General features: G+C 42.4%; 1 protein-coding gene across 1 annotated transcript in view; it reads right to left on the bottom strand.

Moving 5' to 3' along the window:
- The window catches only part of LOC110508889 (calsyntenin-2), a 267,259-nt gene that overhangs the window by 134,046 nt on the left and 110,850 nt on the right, over positions 1 to 22,363 (bottom strand). The window contains exon 2 of the mRNA XM_036966206.2: positions 3,226 to 3,348. Coding sequence (XP_036822101.1) covers positions 3,226 to 3,348 — 123 coding nt within the window. The remainder of the gene's footprint in view (positions 1 to 3,225; positions 3,349 to 22,363) is intronic.

The raw sequence follows: 22,363 nt of genomic DNA, 5'->3' as shown, positions 1-22,363 counted from the left end.
AAAAGTAGAAGATCAGACTGTTTGGGCACAGACCTGGATAGCATGACAGAACTCTGCAGTCTGTCTCTGCAGTAGATTGCAACTCCACCCTCTTTGGTAGTTCTATCTTGGCGGAAAATGTTGTAGTTGGGGATGGAAATTTCAGGGTTTTTGGTGGCCTTCCTAAGCCAGGATTCAGACACGGCTAGGACATCAGGGTTGGCGGAGTGTGCTAAAGCAGTGTGATTGCTTTATGACTCTCTCTAATGTCAGTATGCCTTGTCTACTGCTGTCCTGGCTAGTTTTTAGGATAGCATGACAGAACTCTGCAGTCTGTCTCTGCAGTAGATTGCAACTCCACCCCCTTTGGTAGTTCTATCTTGGCGGAAAATGTTGTAGTTGGGGATGGAAATTTCAGAATTTTTGATGGCCTTCCTAAGCCAGGATTCAGACATGGCTAGGATATCAGCGTTGGTGGAGTGTGCTAAAGCAGTGAATAAAGCAAACTTAGGGAGGAGGCTTCTGATGTTAACATGCATGAAACCAAGGCTTTTATGGTTACAGAAGTCAACAAATGATAGTGCCTGGGGAATAGGAGTGGAACTGGGGGCTACAGGGCCTGGGTTAATCTCTACATCACCAGAGGAACAGAGGACGAGTAGGATAAGGGTACGGCTAAAGGCTATAAGAACTGGTCGTCTAGTGCGATTGGGACAGAGAATAAAAGGATCAGATTTCTGGGCATGGTAGAATAGATTCAAGGCATAATGTACAGACAAGGGTATGGTAGGATGTGAGCACAGTGGAGGTACTCCACATGTGTGTGGGGTGGGACGAAAGAGCTATCTAAGGCATTTTGAGTGGGAATGAGTGCTCTACAGTGAAATAAAACAATAAAAACTAGCCAGGACAGCAGTAGACAAGGCATACTGACATTAGAGAGAGTCATAAAGCAATCACAGGTGTTGATCACGAGAGCTAAGACAACAACGGGTAAATGGTGATGAATGGGCAGAGCGGGTCAGGTGCATACAGGACCTGAGTTCGATGCTGGGGCCGACAGGTAAACAAAATTAGGTACCGTGTTATTGAAACAGTCCAGGGGGCATCAGCCGATTGATCATAGGGTCAAAAGAGCAGCAATAGGTAAGTCAGGGTGCTGATTGGTAGTCACTACTGCAGTCAAGCAGGGGACACAGCGTTCAGAAAAGCTAGCGAGCCGGGGCATCGTATCGTAACAGAATAGCCTGTTGAGACCACATCGGGCGATCACGTCGGCAGTCCAGTCATGATGGATCGCCGGGGCTCCGTGTCGACAATAAAGACTCTAGGCCAATTGACAAAGTAGGTATTGTAGCCCTGGAATTAGCTGGTATATGGGCCTAGCTTGAGATTAGCTGCGCTGATCCGGAGTAATGATCCGGTGTAATGATCCAGAGCAGCAGGAATCCGGGGATATAGGTAGAAAGAAGCAGTTCGATATGCTCTGGGTTGATATTGCGCTGTGCATGGCTGGCAGGTGTTGTCCGAGCTAAGGCTGGCTGATGCCGGGGGGAACAAAAGGCGATGACCGCTAGCCGTGGCTAACAAAGACTAGTAGCTAATTAGCTGGCTAGCTCCTGATGGAAGTTCCAGTTATGAGGAAAAAAATAGCAGATCCGTACCACATTGGGTGAGGCGGGTTGCAGGAAAGTATATTTAGTTCGTAGATAGAATGTGAGATTAAGATATATATAAAAAAGACTGGCTATTTACAAGGGATAAGACACGGGATAAGACAAAAACAGATATACCCAACCTACTGCGTTGCCATCTTGGATTTCAACATGAAAACCACGTATGGTCTTGCTAGTACTGTATTATTCAAACCATTGCAATGGTTAAAAAATAAACTAAAAGCGTAGAAAAATGGCACCAAACATCAGTTTTCCACAGCTCTCAGAGTGGAGATTAATTTGAGTTATTTTCATTTCATGATGTTTAAAGCGGTACCTGCCGCAAAGCCTCCTTGTGAGCCAAAAATCCCTGTCTAATTACAAGTCGCCTGTCACTGTCACCTACCTGTGTGACGCTGTGATTTACTTTCAAGCAAAAGCCAGTGCTCTGCACTCAACGAGTCCTCTTACATGAAGCAGGACTATCATAACATGTTATGTATTAATGGAAGTTGGTAAAAGTAACCACAGATTTAAGATTACACAACCTATAAATGCTATGTAAATACTGTACACTGCAAAGGTGGCTGATGGCACCTTAATTGGGGGGACGGGTTCATTGTAATGGCTGTAACGGGATGTGTTTCCATGTGTTTGATACCACTCCATTCACTCTATTCCAGACATTATTATGAGCCGTTCTCCCCTCACCAGCCTCCTGTGGTACACTGTATGCCCTGAAATACACTTAAAGTAGAAGTTGCCCTTTACCACAAATCTAGTATGCCCCCTGTCCTGCTGATGTTATGAGATACTTATGTTATCAGATACTTATCATCCCCCTAATGGTTAAGGTAAGGATAAGGGATAGGGTAAGCTGATTCTAGATCAGTGGACAAGGGCAACTTCTGCATCAAGTGTATCACTTTTTATGAAATAATAACATGACATTCAAGCAGCATGGAAGACTTCCAAGGCAATTCCATGTAATGTAAAGGGGACTAGTACAACTGCTCAATGGGATCAATATTTAAAGGTAGCTCTCTCCTCTCCAGCAGCTCAGGTTATGACTCTTTTTCTTTCTTTGGCCAGTCAGACCAAAGAAGTGCGGATGGTTGTGGATAAAGATACCTTATGAAGAACTGTAGCAATAAATACACACTTCCTTTCAGACACAGACAGGCTGCTTAGATGTCCCTCTCTGACACATTGTAATACTGTAGTATTGTACATTTTATATTGTACATTTGTAATAATAGATTAATAATGTTATAATATCTTGTATGGTGTATTGTTTGATGTAGGCTGTTGTTTTGATGTAATTGTTTTATTCCTATTTGGACCGCAGGAAGAGTAGCGGCCAGCTAGTGGGGATCTTAATAAATACTAAAAAATCTCAAACTGAGGAAAGAGTATGAGTGCATTATGGGTAGGAAGACACTCATAGAAGTCAAACCAGTTATGCCAATCAACCACAGCCTCAAATCAACAGCTAGTACTGTGCAGCATGTCAGTGAAGCACCATGAGCCCATAGCATTGGGTTCTTTGAAGGATGTTTAGGATGGGGAAACAGAAATGTGGTCTCTCTACCTGCGTAGGGGACAGGGGCATCCTTATCCAGGGCCACCAAGGGAGGGTCCAGCAGAACGGTGTCCATGTTCTCTGTGATCACCCCATGGTACGACGTCTCGATCCACGGCTTGTGCTTGTTCACTGTGGAGAAGAAAGAGGAGGAGGGGGGGGTAAGAAAGAGAGAGAGAGAGAGAGAGAGAGGGGAGGGGGGGTGAGAAAGAGAGAGAGAGTGGGGGAGAGAGAGAGATAAAGGGAGAGAGAGGGGGGGTGAGAAAGAGAGAGAGAGGGGGAGAGAGAGAGATAAAGGGAGAGAGAGAGAGAGAGAGAGAGAGAATTTGTTAGTCGATTTTCTCTTGCACAGTTCCCAACTCTGTGAGGTTTACATGGCCATGAAAAGAAAAGCTAAGCAGTACTATCAATAACTATGAAGCTAATATGCATAGACTGTTCTATTTCTCTCCCTAACATCCTGAGGCATATGATATCGCTGTCCCAACCAGTATCCCTGTGAAACAAACTCATTTATCAAATTTTGGGTCCCGGTGTTGTTGCTGTTGTTTGCCTCACAGGTACAAAAGCCCTTGATCAATGCACACATCTAAACAGACTAAAGTACAACCTAAATTGCCCACAGGCAAAGCTCACGTAGTATAACTTTTTCAATTTAGTTTGCAAATGTGACTCGTTTCAGGAAACTTGGCATATGTCGCGCGTCACTATTTCACAGGAAAGCCATTTGAATGTAAACTTTTTTTAAATCAAAATACATTTTTGGGCAGAAATGCCTTCTGGAACATGTGAACTTTCATGTGCCTTAATAACAAATGTGTATGCTATTTGTAAATACGAATACAATTATTAAATTATGTGCCTAGTTGGTTAAGCCACAGAAAAAGACAGAAACCTTGCAGCCATGATTGGCTGAGCTAATGAGTTGGCTGGACATGCTGAGAGACTGAGTTTTGAAATCAGTGGAATTAGAGTATGATAGCTAAGGAGATGAAGAAAACACCTGTCTCCGGATTACATCTTCAATCTAAGGGCAACCATGGCCTCCATGATAGATAGAGAGAAGTGTTCATCCATGTATACGGGTAAGAAAAGTCATTTTAATTTCAGGGTTAAAGTGTACTGTTAGCTAGCTAACATTAGCTGGTTGGCACGCTAGCTAACGTTATGCTAACGTATGCTAACGTATGATCTGTGTAGTAATATTATTAGTATCTCAGAGCCATTTGCTTTGCTAGTTATAGCCTAATGTTAGCTAGCTAACATTGAACTTGGTTAGTTATCTACCTGCAGATTCATGCAGGGTAGTAACGTCATGAGTTGGGATAAGGGTTCATTATTTAGCTAGCTAGCTAGCTACATGTCTTAACAAAAGCCTCCACTATGCAAGTAACCATTTCAATAGAATGTTCATGATGTCAGTGCGACAACTGTTGATAGACATTGCTGGTAAATTCGCTCTGGCTATCTAGTCCGATTTCAGAGAACTCTCGTCTCCGTAATTAAATTGTTGCAGCAGCACAGTTGCAGTCACCAAAGCTCTGGATAACATAAAATAGCCTAACCAGCTCTGTTAGGACGAGTAAAATGGTCAGAGTGAGCTGTTCAACCATTTTGTGTCGGGCAGTAGCTAGCAAGCTAGCCAATGTTTGCCAGATAGCTTGGGTGCTTGACTGCTGTTCAGTCAAGCTCGGATCAACCCTACTCCTTGGCCAGAGCATCCGGTGTGCACTCTGAAAGTGAAAAGCTCTGGATTGACGTATGGACAATCTGACAACGCTCTGGGTTTACGGGCGGGGCTATAGCTTAAGAGGGTGTGAACGATGCTGAATGGGTGTAGACAAAGATGATCTCTCCAGTGGGTGAACCAAAACATTCAAAACCCATTTTCTCAAAAGTGAGGTTACAAGTTTAGCAACTTTCAACTACTTTCCCATTGTTCCTCAACTGTAGTTTATGATATACCATTGTATAGCTCTGAGTCTCTACTTTTATCCAATGTAAAAAAAACACAATTTAAAATTTTGCTAAGCAAGACTGAATCGAGCCTGTTGGTCACATATAGTGGCTTGCGAAAGTATTCACCCCCCTTGGCATTTTTCCTATTTTGTTGCCTTACAACCTATAATTAAAATTGATTTTGGGGGGGTTATATCATTTGATTTACAGAACATGCCTACCACTTTGAAGATGCAAAGTCTTTTTTAATTGTGAAACAAACAAGAAATAAGACAAAAAAACAGAACTTGAGCGTGGATAACTATTCACTCTCCCCCCCAAAGTCAATACTTTGTCGAGCCACCTTTTGCAGCAAGTCCAGCTGCAAGTCTCTTGGGGTATGTCTCTATAGGCTTGGCACATCTAGCCACTGGGATTTTTGCCCATTCTTCAAGGCAAAACTGCTCCAGCACCTTCAAGTTGGATGGGTTCCACTGGTGTATAGCAATCTTTAAGTCATACCACAGATTCTCAATTGGATTGAGGTCTGGGCTTTGACTAGGCCATTCCAAGACCTTTAAATGTTTCCCCTTAAACCACCCAAGTGTTGTTTTAGCAGTATGCTTGGGTAATTGTAATGCTGGAAGGTGAACCCCCTTCCCAGTCTCAAATCTCTGGAAGACAGAAACAGGTCACCCTCAAGAATTTCTCTGTATTTAGCGCCATCCGTCATTCCTTCAATTCTGACCAGTTTCCCAGTCCCTGCCAATGAAAAACATCCCCATAGCATGATGCTGCCCCCACCATGCTTCACTGTGGGGATGTGGTTCTCCGGATGATGAGAGGTGTTGGGTTTGCGCCAGACATAGCGTTTTCCGGCCAAAACGCTAAATTTTTGTCTCATCTGACCAGAGAAGCTACTTCCATATTTTTCGGGAGTCTCGCAAATGCCGTTTGGCGAACACCAAATGTGTTTGGTTATTTTTTTCTTTAAGCAATGTGTTTTTTTCTGGCCACTCTTCCGTAAAGCCCAGGTCTGTGGAGAGTACGGCTTAAAGTGGTCCTATGGACAGATACTCCAATCTCTGCTGTGGAGCTTTGCAGCTCCTTCAGGGTTATCTTTGGTATTTTTTGTTGCCTCTCTGATTAATGCCCTCTCTTGACTGATCTGTGGAATTTGGTGGGCAGCCCTCTCTTGGCAGGTTTGTTGTGGTGCCATATTCTTTCCATTTCTTAATAATTAATTTAATGGGGCTCCGTGGGATGTTCAAAGTTTCTGATATTTTTTTATAACCCGATTTGTACTTCTCAACAACTCTGTCCCTGACCTGTTTGGAGAGCTCCTTGGTCTTAATGGTGCCACTTGCTTGGTGGTGCCCCTTGCTTAGTGGTGGTGCAAACTCTGGGACCTTGTCACGCCCTGACCTTAGAGAACCTTTTTATGTCTCTATTTGGTTTGGTCAGGGTGTGATTTGAGGTGGGCATTCTATGTTTTTGTTTTCTATGATTTTGTATTTATGTTTTGGCCGGGTATGGTTCTCAATTAGGGACAGCTGTCTATCGTTGTCTCTGATTGGGAACCATACTTAGGTAGCCCTTTCCCTTCTTTCAGTGTGGGAAGTTAACTTTGTTTGTGGCACATAGCCCTTAAGCATCACGGTTGTTTTGTATGGTTTATTGTTTTTGTCGGCGTCATCCTAAATAAAAGGAATATGTACGATCACAACGCTGCGCTTTGGTCCTATTCATTCACGGCCGTGAAGAGACCTTTCAGAACAGGTGTATATATACTGAGATCATGTGACAGACATTGTGACACTTAGATTGCACACAGGTGAACTTTATGTAACTAATTAAGTGACTTCTAAAGGAATTCCATCAACAGTGATTGGTTGCATCCAGATCTTATTTAGGTGCTTCATAGCAAAGAGGGTGAATACATACGCACGCACCACTTTAAAAAAATATATATTTTTGAATTTTTTGAAACAAGTCAAATAACAAACAAATAAAAAAAAATCACTTCACCAATTTGGACTATTTTGTGTATGTCCGTAACATGAAACCCAAATAAAAATCGATTTAAATTACAGGTTGTAATGCAACAAAATAAGAAAAACACCAAGGGGGATGAATACTTTTGCAAGGCACTGAATGTGAAAAGGCCTATTGTCAAAGAACAAATCATTATGTAGAAGTACCTGGATCCTTTCACAGCATTATAAGGCTGCGTTAAGACAATGACTTATCAATGACCCAAGTCTAGCTCATTTAATCTCTATCATTGTGTCGCTGAGTCATAACGCTTCAGCAAATTTACATTATCCTAGGGGCATTGGAAGACACAATGTAAGTAACCTAATTTATGTCCCTCTTACTGCCCTCAAAAGTGTTAAAAAATAGCCCATGTTAACATATGTAGCTTAAGATATGTAGCTTGTAGTTCACGAAATCAATAATTTGATAGTAACAGATGACATTCATATTCTGACAATCTCTGAAACTCACTTCAATAATACATTTGATGATACAGTGGTCGCAATACATGGTAAAAAGAGCTACAGAAAATACAGCAATTCAAAAAAGGTGGAGGTGTGGCTGTTTATATTCAGAACCACATTCCTGTAAAGCTTAGAGAAGATCTCATGTTAAATACTGTTGAAGTAATATGGGCTACTGGTTCATCTGCCTCACCTAAAGCCCATTCTGGTGGGAAGCTGTATAATGATGTGTAGTGGTTTGTAATGATGAGCAACCAGATGCTGCACTTGACACATTTATGAAATTGCTTATCCCAGTTACCAATAAGCATGCACCCATTAGGAAAATGACTGTAAATATTGTCTTCAGTCTACCCCCTCCTTTTTCGAACATTCTGTTAAAAATCGCGCAACATTTCAGCGTCCTGCTACTCATGCCAGGAATATAGTATATGCATATGATTAGTATGTGTGGATAGAAAACACTCTGAAGTTTCTAAAACTGGTTAAATAATGTCTGTGACTATAACAGAACGTGAACAGCAAGCGAAATCCCAAGAAAAACCTGGTCACAAAAACCACAGAAAAGTATTAATCCGCCAGTCTCTGAATTGTTTATTGCAAGCATAAATATATAGCAGGGAGCTTGCAGTTCCTACAACTTCCACACATTCCACATGTAACGTCATTTTCATTGACAAAAATCCTTTGTGTAATGACAAATAGATCCTTCATTCCGTCCAGCGTACAGCAATCGATTTTGGAAGAGAGACAAAGGACATCGTTTTCTTGAGTAGCTGCTATTGAATACAGATCGCCCAGTGATCAATTTGATCGCTTATTAACGTTTACAAATACCTAAAGTTGGGTTACAAAAGTAGGTTGAAGTGTTTTCCTGAAACAAACAGGCTATACAAATGGATATTTTGGGCATACATGGACGGATTTAATCGGGAAAAAGACCCAATTGTGATGTTTATGGAACATATAGGAGTGCCAACAAAGAATATCATCAAAGCTAATGAATGTTTTATATTTTATTTCTGCGTTTTGTGTAGCGCCGGCTACGCTAATTATTTTGTTTACGTCCCCTTCAGGTATATTGGGGTGTTGCATGCTATCAGATAATAGCTTCTCATGCTTTCGCCGAAAAGCATTTTAAAAATCTGACTTGTTGGCTAGATTCACAACGAGTGTAGCTTTAATTCAATACCCTGCATGTGTGTTTTAATGAACGTTTGAGTTTTAACGAGTACATTTAGCATTTAGCGTAGCGCATTTGCATTTCCAGGTGTCTAGATGAGACGTCTGCGTCTCAGGTAGGAGCAAGAGGTTAATTAAATCCCAATGGTTTGAAAAATGTTATGGTTGAGAGGGATGAGGCAAAAGAGATGGCAAATAGGTCTGGGTGTACAACCGATTGGCAAACGTACTGCAAATTGAGAAATCATGTGACTAAGCGGAATAAAAAGAAGAAGGAACTACACTATGAAACAAATAGAAATTACACAAAGAATAAAAGTAAAAAGCTTTGGCACAACTTTTGGGGCAGCGGGTAGCCAAGTGGTTAGAGCGTTGGGCCAGTAACTGAAAGGTTGCTGGATCTAATCTCCAAGGTGAAAATCTGTCATTCTGTTCCTGAACAAGGCAGTTAACCCACTGTTCCCATGTAAGTTGTCATTGTAAATAAGAATTTGTTCTTAACTGACTTGCCTAGTTGAAATAATGGGCAAAAGGCAAACTCTGCTCCATCATTCATTGAATCACATGGCTCATTCATCACAATACTCACTGATATTGCCAACTACTTACTATTTTTTCATTGGCAAGATTAGCAAACTTAGGCATGACATGCCAGCAACAAAAGCTGACACTACACACCCAAGTATATCTAACCAAATTATGAAAGGCAAGCATTGTAATTTTGAATTCCATAAAGTAAGCATGGAAGCGGGGGTAAATGTTTTTTTTAACAGAACACAGAGGGTGTTCTTTAACAGAGGGTGTTCTTTAATGGAAGCTTCTCCAACAAAATCCAGGTAGAACAGGAATTCCCCAGGGCAGTGGTCTAGGCCCCTTACTTTTTTCAATCTTTACTAACGACATGCCACTGGCTTGAGTAAAGCAACATACACACTTGAAACATGTGTATGTTGGCACACACTGTATTTATACTTTTTCTACTGTATTATTGACTGTATGTTTGTTTATTCCATGTGTAACTCTGTGTTGTTGTATGTGTCAAACTGCTTTGCTTTACCTTGGCCAGGTCGCAGTTGTGAGCGTGTTACTTGTTCTCAACTAGCCTGCCTGGTTAAATAAAGGTGGGAAAAAAACGTAATATGTTCTGAAATCTGTAATGAATGTATTGTAATGTTTTAAAATTGTTTAACTGCCTTAATTTGGCTCGATTCCAGGATGAGTAGCTGCTGCCTTGGCAGGAACTGATGGGGATCCATAATAAACCCCAGGAAGAGTAGCTGCTGCCTTGACAGGAACTGATGGGGATCCATAATAAACCCCAGGAAGAGTAGCTGCTGCCTTGGCAGGAATTAATGGAGATCCTTAATAAATACAAATACAGTGGCTAGGTAAAACTCCCTAGAAAAAAAGTAACTTAAGAAGAAACCTATAGAGGAACCAGGCTCCGAGGGGTGGCCAGTCCTCTTCTGGCTGTGCCGGTGGAGATTATAAGAGTCAGCCATTTAGGCCAGATTGTTCTTGAAGACATTTAAATGTTCATAGATGACCAGCAGAGTCAGATAATAACCACAGTGGTTATAGAGGGTGCAACAGTATAACACCTCAGGAGTAAATGTCAGTTGGCTTTTCATAGCCGAGAATTCAGATGTTCAGAGAGAGAGAGAGAGAGAGAGAGAGAGAGAGAGAGAGAGAGAGAGAGAGAGAGAGAGAGAGAGAGAGAGAGAAAAACTGCAGGTCCAAGACAAAGTAGCGCGTCCGGTGAAACAGGTCAGGAGATCACTTTTAGATTAGTGCTGCCAATCCACTGCAATTTAATTACTTCCTTGAAACCCACCACACAATTACTCTGACAAGAGTAAATTAAAAAAGCTTTCCTCACTTTTCAGTTCAGAGACACACACACACATGTACACACACAGGGGAAACACGCTCACACATGTAAGCGCACAGGTGGTCATGTACAGTGTACTGGGGAGCTCAATTTGGAGCTGAACCTCTTATGTTTATCATCTCCCATATTAGATGTTAGCGTGCTAACTCTCCAGCAGCCCCATAAGCTGAGTAAACATCCCTGCAGTAAAAACGGGTCATTTGCAAAATGGCCACCATCATGGACCATAAAACTGGACACATTCTGGTCCAGATAAAAGGCTGAAGCATAGCTCTGAAGCAGGGATGGGCTTGCTGGCTTTCCATTAGTTCCTATCTGGATGCAATAAACAGCCACTTATGTGGGTTAGATATGTTTTTCTAGCTTTAATAAGGTTAGAAGTGTCCCTGAGTGCAATATGCTCTCTCTGTCTGTAATGCCTCAGCCATTACCCATGGGGACATCTGAGGTCATAATGCTGCATTATAGTGCACTGGGATGGGAGCTAATTCACTTAGTGTAACATGCCGTATATATGCAATCTCTGGCACAGGCTGAATATAAAATGACAGCGAATGTCAATATCATACATCTATAACATTTATGTTGGCTTTACCACAATTATCATTGTCTGATTAGAAGTACCACTGATAGTAAGTCAAGATAACAAAAACAATACAAACTGAAGAAGAGAATATGAAAGGGCTCACAAATACTCAGAAAACAATTCAGAGAGAGAGAGAGAAATAGAGAGAGGCAGAGACAGAGGTCAGGATCAGAGCTCCTGCATTTTTCAGCATTTTCTTTAAAAAAGATAGATTAGGAGTTAGATAAACTTGGATTTTTTTGTCAGGAACACATACTGGATTCTACCCTCTACAACATAACCCCTACTTCAAATCAAAACTTAAAACCTACAACCTGATTTTGGACGGAATTACGGAATCACCTGGAAAGTTCACAACTACCAAGGATTTATTACCCTATACAGCAAATTCTCTGGAAAACAACAGAAACCTGAAAACACCATCCAACCTGGAACTGAGTGAGTAATGTTTAGTCTGAAACTATATTTTATTTCCAAAAGCCAAGAAGAAAAATACACAACATTACTTTATAAGGACTGAATTCTAACATAATTCTACCAAGCTTGATACAGCTTCAACTAGCACTAACGTGTCAAGTGAGAGGTGTCAAAGCCCATTAGCCCAGCAATGGCAGGAGAGTCACACAGTCTACCCCAACCAAATGGAGAGGCCTTAGAAGCTCCCTCCCGCTGTTCAGAGGTAATTAAAATACAGTACCCTTTGCATGTAAAGAATGATAAGGCAAGAAAAGATTACAAAACGAAGCTCCTTATGGAAAATCAAGAAACACTTTTTGCTGACTATTACAAAAATGGGAACATCAGCAACCTTATCTTCCACACAAACCATCCCCTGGCATGGCACAGTGCTATATTAGCACACTACCCCTTTGTTAAGAGAGGGGGGGTTAACGAGGGGTGGAAACTCAGAATACTTGATAACGAGGACTCTGAGTCAAGTAATATAAATATCTATAAGTCCGAAACAGTAATGGTACAGAGTAACCCCAAACAGTTTCAGCTGGACTTTCACCTAATCAAAGAATTAGCCCAGCAGGAGAAGCTCTCCCTTGATAAAGATACCCCCACACCGAGTGGGTCAGACCAGACCTCTTCATTATGTAACCCCACAGATGAGCAACCCCCAGCGGAGAGTCAACCTCCCAGCACAGAGTACTACCCGTTCATTGAAAAGGATACATTTACCCAGCTGGAGGTAAGGCAGGTGGAGCTGGAACAGCAGGTGATTACACTCCAGTCAGCACAGACCCAGACAACTGTCCAAATCAAAATCAAATCAAATCAAATGTATTTATATAGCCCTTTGTACATCAGCTGATATCTCAAAGTGCTGTACAGAAACCCAGCCTAAAACCCCAAACAGCAAGCAATGCAGGTGTAGAAGCACGGTGGCTAGGAAAAACTCCCTAGAAAGGTCCAGCACAACAACACTCTCTTAAACAGACACGGAGAGCTGGAGGTGGAGAAAGACATATCTGCACTCTGGACAGTGGTGAGACAACTTCAACAGGAGCACTAGAGGAGAGGATCAGACTGCTGGAGGAGAGGTTGAGGGGGATGGCGTGTGACAGAGAACAACCCACTAGAGAGGTGGCCACTCCCGCATGGAAGCCAGCAGAAAAGCCCACCTCAGCACTCAACAAAAGTTCGACACCACAGCAGAACAGTCCACACCAGACCCTGACCATAGCATCGACATCACAGCAGAACAGACAAATGAAGAACCCCAAGCCCAGCGGCTCTCACTCCCTCTGAGCACCCCCCCTGTCAGCCACCCTGATAGCCCATCTGACACACCCCCTCCCTCCCACTGAGGACAAGACACAGATTGTTCTCCTTATGGCCTCAAATGGAATATATACAAGATATATACAAGAATATATATATATAAGAATATATACAAGAAAAAAACCTTTTTCCCAAAAACAGTGTGTCTAAACTCTGGTGTCCAAACACCCAGCGCGCCCTAAACCTTCTGTCTGAGGACAAACTAGGTTCAGCTAGCCACGTAATAATACACACAGGCACAAACGACCTGAGAGCAAAGCAGAAAAGGGTGGCCACAGCACTGAAGGGAGTGATTGAAAAAGCTTCTTCTACTTTCCCCAATGCACAAGTGGTTATCTCCACCCTGCTACCATGAAAAGACTTCCACCCTGCCACAATACAGCGGGTAAACGCAAGTATTTCCCGTGACTGTGCATCAAAACCAAATGTTTTCCTGGCCCACCACTCTACCCTGGACTTGAACAGCCTCTATGACCAGGTCCACCAAAACAAGGCAGCAGTGCCCACCTTTGCCAGGACTCTAAGGACATCGCTCTCAAACGTATCCCCAACACTTCACACAGGAGCAACAGATCAATAGACACCCCGCCCAGACCAGCGAGACACTCTCCCATACCTGCGGGACCCCCCCCCCCCCACCCCCCGGACCTACACATGGAGGACCCGTGCCAAGAGGACTTACAGCCAGACCACAGCACACCCAGCCACATCCACACCCCCACACCAACCAAACAACACCCCCCCACGTCAACCATGCCCACACCCCATTTAGGCCCCCTCAGATCAGACCTATGCCCCTCCTGCCCACCCCATGCCCCCCACTCCTGCAAAGAGGGCCTTGACATGGAAGTCACAAATACGCCCAGGCAGTGAGCGGGCAAACAGGCCAAACCCCCACTCTTACACTACCCCTAGCCAATGGCATGTACCAGATGCTCAGCAGGCTCTGCTCACACTTACTGGCCTGAGGCCAAACCACCAACTACATTGGACACTTTATGGAACACAAAGCCTTCACTATATCATCCTGGAATATCCAAGGCCTTGCCTTTGGCCTAAAGAGCAGGAACCCGGACATCACCAAAGAAATCGGCAATACAGACATTGTCATCCTGCAAGAAACCTAGTATAGAGGAGACGGACCCACTGGTTGCCCTCTAGGTTACAGAGAGCTGGTGGTCCCATCCACCAAACTACCAGGTGTAAAACAGGGAAGGGACACAGGGACTTAAATTAATCAAAACAGGGACATTTTACATTTGGCTAGAAATTCAAAAGGAAATTATCTCAACAGAGAAAAATGTCCTCCTGTGTGCTACCTACAGTATATCCCCCCACTAGAATCCCCATACTTTAATGAAGACAGCTTCTCCATCCTGGAGGGGGAAATCAATCATTTCCAGGCCCAGGGACATGTACTAGTCTGTGGCAACCTAAATGCCAGAACCGGACAAGAACTTGACACCCTCAGCACACAGGGGGACAAACACCTGCCTGCAGGTGACAGCATTCCCTCCCCCATATGCCCCCCTAGGCACAACTATGACAACATAACCAACAAAAACAGGTCACAACTCCTGCAGCTCTGTCGCACGCTGGGTATGTACATAGTCAATGGTAGGCTTTGAGGGGACTCCTATGGTAGGTACACCTATAGCTCATCTCTTGGCAGTAGTACTGTAGACTACATTATCACTGACCTCAACCCAGAGTCTCTCAGAGCGTTCACAGTCAGCCCACTGACAACCCTATCAGACCACAGCAAAATCACAGTCTACTTGAACAGAGCAATACTCAATCATGAGGCATCAAAGCCAAAGGAACTGAGTAACATTAAGAAATGCTATAGATGGAAGGAATGCAGCTTAGAAACCTACCAAAAAACAATTAGGCATCAACAAATTCAATCCCTTTTAGACAATTTCCTGGGTAAAACGTTCCACTGTAATAGTGAAGGTGTAAACTTGGCAGTAGAAAATCTTAACAGTATATTTGACCTCTCAGCTTCCCTATCAAATCTAAAAATCTCAAAAAGAAACCCGAAACAAATGAACATGGACAAATGGTTTGATGAAGAATGCAAAAATCTAAGAAAGAAATTGAGAAACCTGTCCAACCAAAAGCATAGAGACCCGGAAAACATGAGTCTACGCCTTCACTATGGTGAATCACTAAAACAATACAGAAATACACTACGGAAAAGAAGGAACAGCACGTCAGAAATCAGCTCAATGACTCTAACCACTTCTGGGAAAATTGGAAAACACTAAACAAACAACAACACAAAGAATTATCTATCCAAAATGATGTATGAGTAAACCACTTCTCCAATCTTTTTGGCTCTATAACAAAGAATAAAGAGCAAAAACACATACATGATCAAATACAAATCTTAGAATCAATTATTAAAGACTACCAGAACCCACTGGATTCTCCAATTACCTTGAATGAGCTACAGGACAAAATAAAAACCCTCCAACCCAAAAAGGCATGTGGTGTTGATGGTATCCTTAATGAAATTATCAAATATACAGACAAAAAATTCCAATTGGCTATACTAAAACTCTTTAACATCATCCTTAGCTCTGGCATCTTCTCCAATATTTGGAACCAAGGACTGACCCCAATCCACAAAAGTGGAGACAAATTTGACCCCAATAACTACCATGGGATATGCGTCAACAGTAACCTTGGGAAAATCCACTGCATTATCATTAACAGCAGACTCGTACATTTCCTCAATGAAAACAATATACTGAGCAAATGTCAAATTGGCTTTTTACCAAATTACAGTACAACAGACCATGTATTCACCCTGCACACCCTAATTGACGACCAAACAAACCAAAACAAAGGCAAAGTCTTCTCATGCTTTGTTGATTTAAAAAAAGCCTTAGACTCAATTTGGCATGAGGTTCTGCTATACAGATTTATGGAAAGTGGTGTTGGGGGTAAAACATTATAAAATCCATGTACACAAACAACAAGTGTGCGGTTAAAATTGGCAAAAAAAACACACACATTTCTTCCCACAGGGCCGTGGGGTGAGACAGGGATGCAGCTTAAGCCCCACCCTCTTCAACATATATATCAACAAATTGGCGACAGCACTAGAAAAGTCTGCAGCACCCAGCCTCACCCTACTAGAATCTGAAGTCAAATGTCTACTGTTTGCTGATGATCTGGTGTTTCTGTCACCAACCAAGGAGGGCCTACAGCAGCACCTAGATATTCTGCACAGATTCTGCCAGACCTGGTCCCTGACAGTAAATCTCAGTAAGACCAAAATAATGGTGTTCCAAAAAAGGTCCAGTCGCCAGGACCACAAATACAAATTCCATCTAGACACCATTGCCCTAGAGCACACAAAAACTATACATACCTTGGCCTAAACATCAGCGCCACAGGTAACTTCCACAAAGATGTGAACGATCTGAGAGACAAGGCAAGAAGGGCCTTCTATGCCATCAAAAATAACATAAAATTCAACATACCAATTAGGATCTGGCTCAAAATACTTGAATCAGTCATAGAGCCCATTGCCCTTTATGGTTGTGAGGTCTGGGGTCCGCTCACCAACCAAGATTTCACAAAATGGGACAAACACCAAATTGAGAGTTTATTTAACTTTTTTATATTATCTACCTCACTTGCTTTGGCAATGTTAACACGTTTCCCATGCCAATAAAGCTCCTTGAATTGAAATTGAATTGAGAGAGAGAGAGAGAGAGAGAGTCAATATACAGAAACACAGCATTCAGCTGGGAATAGTATCTTGTTTTTCTAAACTAAATTATTTATCCAGCAGAATAAATAAATCCACATTTTAACCGTCTCTAATAAAACCTGGTTGAGCATTGGCGAAGGGACCTGAGCGTGTGCAAATCTGCACCGTGACCTCACCGTGCCCTCGTGTAATGAAAGTCCCAGTCAGCATTCTGGCTGGTAATTAAACATTGAGATCCATGACACAGAATCGGCGAGGTGGATGGAACATTTTACAGCATTCCCTCGGAATGATGCCGACACTAACCTGTGACCAGAAGACACCCTGCTGTAACGTTGGGCATCGTAACCTGGCTACCTGGGAGTGATCAGGACACTAGGCAACAGTGTGAAGGGGAGGCAGAGAGTGGGATGGGGAGGAGTGAGGGAGAGGGAAAATGGATGGAGAGAGAGACAGTGAGATCAGAGAGGAGGGATGGAGAAAGAGAAAAAGGGGTAGTGAGAGAGATGGAAACAAACAGAAAGAAGCAGAGAGGATTTATTTTGGGATAATTGGTTTGTCTAATTATATTTCCTCACACCGTTTAATTATATTTTCTCACACCGTTGCATACTATTTAAACTTTGTGCAAAAATGATGATCAACAAAAACAAACATTTCCAGGGTATGAAACTGGATCTGTAATTAAGACTTAATTCAAAGATGTCAATGGTTTCCCCCAGTCTGCTGTGAAGGGACAACGTTACCTCTGAGCCTATGGGTAATGGCATTTAAATCGTTGGTCTCTCACAGCTACTGATTTCAGTGTAACGGCTGGGATGCATCATTCTGGGCTGTAGCGAAATGACTCCCACACTTGATCTCCCTTTCAACCACTGGGAATGATGTGCTCTTGAACGCAACACATTGCACAGTGATATGCATAAGGGAACAAGGATTATGGTACTACCGGTTAAGCTGTTCGCCTCGGGGTGCTAAAGGGTACATTCACAATGTCAAGAGCTAAGGGAAAACAGGTGTTATTTGCGACTAGAGAGTAGCAGACCCCATTAGGATGTGACACATGAGCTACCTCGCTACGTGACGTCACACATTTCTGCATATGTTGTGAGCTAAATGGGATTTGATGTCTGATCGCCAAAGGGCACCAAAACCCCATATACAGTAAAGCCCCCAGTCAGAAATACTCGAGTGTTATGCTGCAGGACTAGAACCGTCATAAAGTGTCACTCAAGCAAAATCACATGATAAGACAAAATGTGGAAACACTTTTTAAACAGAGATGCTCGTAGGAACCATTGCCAAGAATAGGCCAGTGTGACTTTTACCAGATGCATTTGGTGTACAAGGCAAAGTACCCTGGAAAGTACCACCCCCAGCTATACTACCCACAAATCTAGTGCAGGATCAACCAGTAAATCACATAGTACAGAACGTAAGGATTAGAAAATCCCCATGACCAAATCGACTATCTTCCTTTTAGCTGCCATTGAGCTAAAGCTAACCCAATCAGACTGAATTCCAACCCTATTTCCAACAAGAGTATTAGGGACCGACTCACTTGCTCAGTTCTTTAGCACAGTGAATATCGACTCAGAGAAACAGTCAAGCAAAACATTTACTAAATGACTAATAGGAAAAGAGTGATTACGCATATTGACTCAAGAAACCAATACTTGCACATTAAGCAAAACTGAGTGAGTTGGCAGGAGCCTGGGGGTCATTTTCAGATACATTAAGCCCAATAAAGATGCTTCCAAATCTTTAGTTCAGCGCTCAACATATCTACAGGGACATGACAATGTTGACGAGTGTTGTTCCTAAACACTTATTAAAGAGGCCCTAAACTCTGGTCTTTATCAACGATGACTCATACAAACCTACTGCAAAGACAATTAGCTACAGGAGATTCTGAATGAATTTTCTTGCATTAATCAGGTTATAACAATGTGAGGGTGGCTATCTACAATGTAGATATTGTACTGAAAGACACAAGATGTTTTTTGCTGCCTGCTAAATCAAATAATGTGTCTCCATTTTGTCTTAGAGCAGGTGTCATATGAGGACACTGTGGTATATGATGGCAATATGGTTTAAGAGGACACTGTGAGGACACTGTGGTATATGAGAACCCTGTGAGAACACTGTGGTATATGAGAACACTGTGAGAATATGGTGGTATATATGAGAACACTGTGGCATATTAGAAACTTGTGAGAACATTGTGGTATATGAGAACACTGTGGATTATGAGAACACTATGGTATATGAGAACACTGTTGTATATGAGAACACTGTGGTATATGAGAACACTGTTGTATATGAGAACACTGTGGTATATGAGAACACTGATTGTGGACTACAGAAAACAGAGGGGTGAGCACGCCCCCATCCACATCAATGAGACAAGAGCTAAGGGAAAACATGTGTTATGGAGTGTGTAGTGGAGTGTGTCGAGAGCTTCAAGGTCCTCGGTGTCCACATCACTAAGAAATTAACATGATCCACACACACAATTGTGAATCCACACACAACGTCAGCGCCTCTTCCCCCTCAAGAGGCTGAAAACATTTGGCATGGGCCCTCAGATCCACAAAAATATCTACAGCGGCACCATTGAGATCATCTAGACTGGCTGCATCATCGCTTGGTATGGCAAATGCGAGGCAACCGACTGCAAAGCGCTACAGAGGGTAGTGCGTATGGCCCAGTAGATCACTGGGGCCGAGCTGTCTGCCATGCAGGACCTCTATAACAGGCAGTGTCATAGGAAGGCACAAAGAATGATCAAAGACTCCAGCCACCCAAGTCATAGACTGTTTTCTTTGCTACCGCACAGCAAGCAGTACCAGTTCACCAAGTCTGGAACCAACAGGACCCTGAACAGCTTCTACCCCCAGGCCATAAGACTGATAAACAAGACTGCTGAATAGCTAATCAAATGGCTTTTAAAAAAAAAATATCTCTCTTGCACTAACCCTCTGCACACACACTGGATTCTACCCACAAACTCACATATACGAACACTGACACGCCAACACACACACACACACACTACATACGCCGACACACACATTGCACACGCACACATGCATACTTACGATACACACACACCACACACTCACAAGCACATTCACACTCACAACATACGCCCAGTCACTTAACCTCTACCTATATGTACATAGCTACCTGAATTACCTTGTTCCCCTGCACATCGACTCGGTACTGATTCTCCCTGTATATAGAGCCATGTAACTTTTACTCCTTATTGTTATTAGTTATTCACAGTGTATTTATTCCTTGTGTCACTATTTCAATTTTATTTTGTATCTTTAACTCTCTATCGTCAACTCATTGTTGGAAAAGGACCTGTAAAGTAAGCATTTGTTAGTCTACACCTGTTGTTTACGAAGCATGTGATAAATCACATTTGATTTGAATAGATGAGGACACTGTGGTATTTGAGGACACTGTGGTATTTGAGGACACTGTGGTATACAATGAAACTGTGGTATACAGGGACCGTGTGTCTGGAATATAGCATGAGGGCCAGGCTGGGCTTTAACAGTCCCTGCCTCCAATAGAACACCCTGGGGAGAGTGGAGGAGGAAAGTGACGGCACAAGACTCATACTGATTTACCTCTTATCTGTTGGTGTGAATGGCTCCACTCTAACCACCAGAGAAAGAGTGCACCAAGACCTGGGCAGTAACAGCTATCTGAGCTCCATGTTGAGACTAAAGAAAATACCATAGCATGTTTGGTGAGTCAGGAGGATTGTTTGAGCTAGGATGTGTCAACAGTTTGGGATATTGTTGGTGGCAAAAGTGTCCCCAACAGAGGATGCATTTCCTGAAATATTTGAAAAGTAAGGCATCCATGTTAGGAACCCTCCCATTGAACAGATAGCTAGCTAGCTGGTCAGTTCACACTGGGTACAATGTATAGTATTTATTTACATTTGGTTGAGTTGTCAATTAAGGTGAATTCAATAAAACATTTCACCATGTCATTGGATTTAGGATAAAAGTTGTGTGTAAAAAATACTAAATTCCTTTACATTGATGACTTTTAACAAATCCAATCAGTTTTCCACGTTGATTCAACGTCATCCCATTGATTTTTTTTTTGTCATTGAGATGATGTGGAAACAACGTTGATTCAACCAGTTTTTGCCCAGTGTGTTGTCTCTGTAACATTCCCCTCTATAATTTTGTCAAAGGTGAACTGTTAGTTGGACAGCGCCAGATCACCATATACTGTAACTCATTTGACCACACATACTTATTGGACTTATACCTTTAACATGATGAGTGTATGAATGAGCACTGCAACAGGTTTCTAAGTTATGTATGTCGAATGTTCACAAAATGCATATTATAGAATATAGATGAATAATGGCGTCTCTTTGGAGAAAGAGGTAATACATCTCCCAGAGTTCTTTCTGTTTTGCCCATTGGCAGCCTAGTCCAATCAGCTTCTAGAAGATTAATTAGTTTGAAACAAACATTCAACTGCATATTTTCTATTAATAAAGTATTTGCTCAACTTCGGCATTTAACTGGTGTCAGCACGGAAACCCAAGAGGGCTTTGAAATGTCAATTGTCTGCCACCAGAAAGGTTGGCAAAACCCAGTAGAACGAAAGAGCTATTGAATCCCCAAAAAACTTGTCTCTCTGTGTTGCATAATTGCGCTCAATAATAAGCCCATTATTCTGGGTTCCGATATGTAGCATCGTTTCATTCATAATTAAAAGCCCTGGAAAGCACAATGACTGTAATTATGTGCCAACCGAAAGGAGTCGACATCAAGCTTGGATGACGACTTTGTTTTTTGATGTTTAGTCACACTGACTGGCGACTGAAGTGGGAGAATGGAAAGATTTGAAGGGAGTAGAGTGAAATTGGATAGAGAGCAACAAGGTGGAACGTGGAGGAGAAGAAGGAGAAAGTGATATCTCTATTGACAGTAGCAGGGGAAGGGCGGTGAGGCAAGTGTCAGTGAAGAACAGCAGTGTGTCTGTCGCCTGTTGAATTGAATAAAAATGTGTTTCGCCACAGAGCTCTGGCTCCAGTATCTGTGAGACACTGGGCTTGTTTGCTAATTCACAGGGTCTCTGGACATTTGAAAAGCATCATTTTAAAATTACTGCTGGGACTTGGTCCTCCTCCCATTCTCCCTTAGTAGTGAAGACCGTAATGTCCCTTTCCAATAGTCTGTCTCAATCCATTATCCACTCATCCAACCAATCTAGATAGAGGGGAAAGCAATGTCTCCAGCCATGGGATGTCAACACATACTGAAAGTGACTTGACAGTGTCCGTGCAGACAATACCAACTGTTTTCAATTAATCAACCAATCACTTTCTATTTGTACAGCACTTTTTACGAATACATTTGTGACAAATTTGTCACAAAGGCAACCTGGGTCGAAACCAACAAATGAGCAAGCTTCGGAGAAAGTGGCAAGTGGAAAGAAAAGACTCAATAAAGGGGGAGCCCATTTGTACATATGACCATCTCCTGACTGTT

This window comes from Oncorhynchus mykiss, chromosome 28, assembly GCF_057628025.1.
Source record: "Oncorhynchus mykiss isolate SJ-2025 chromosome 28, ASM5762802v1, whole genome shotgun sequence".
NCBI lineage: Eukaryota > Metazoa > Chordata > Actinopteri > Salmoniformes > Salmonidae > Oncorhynchus > Oncorhynchus mykiss.
Note: the sequence above shows the minus strand (reverse complement) of the source record. Positions and strands in the feature narration are given on the sequence as shown.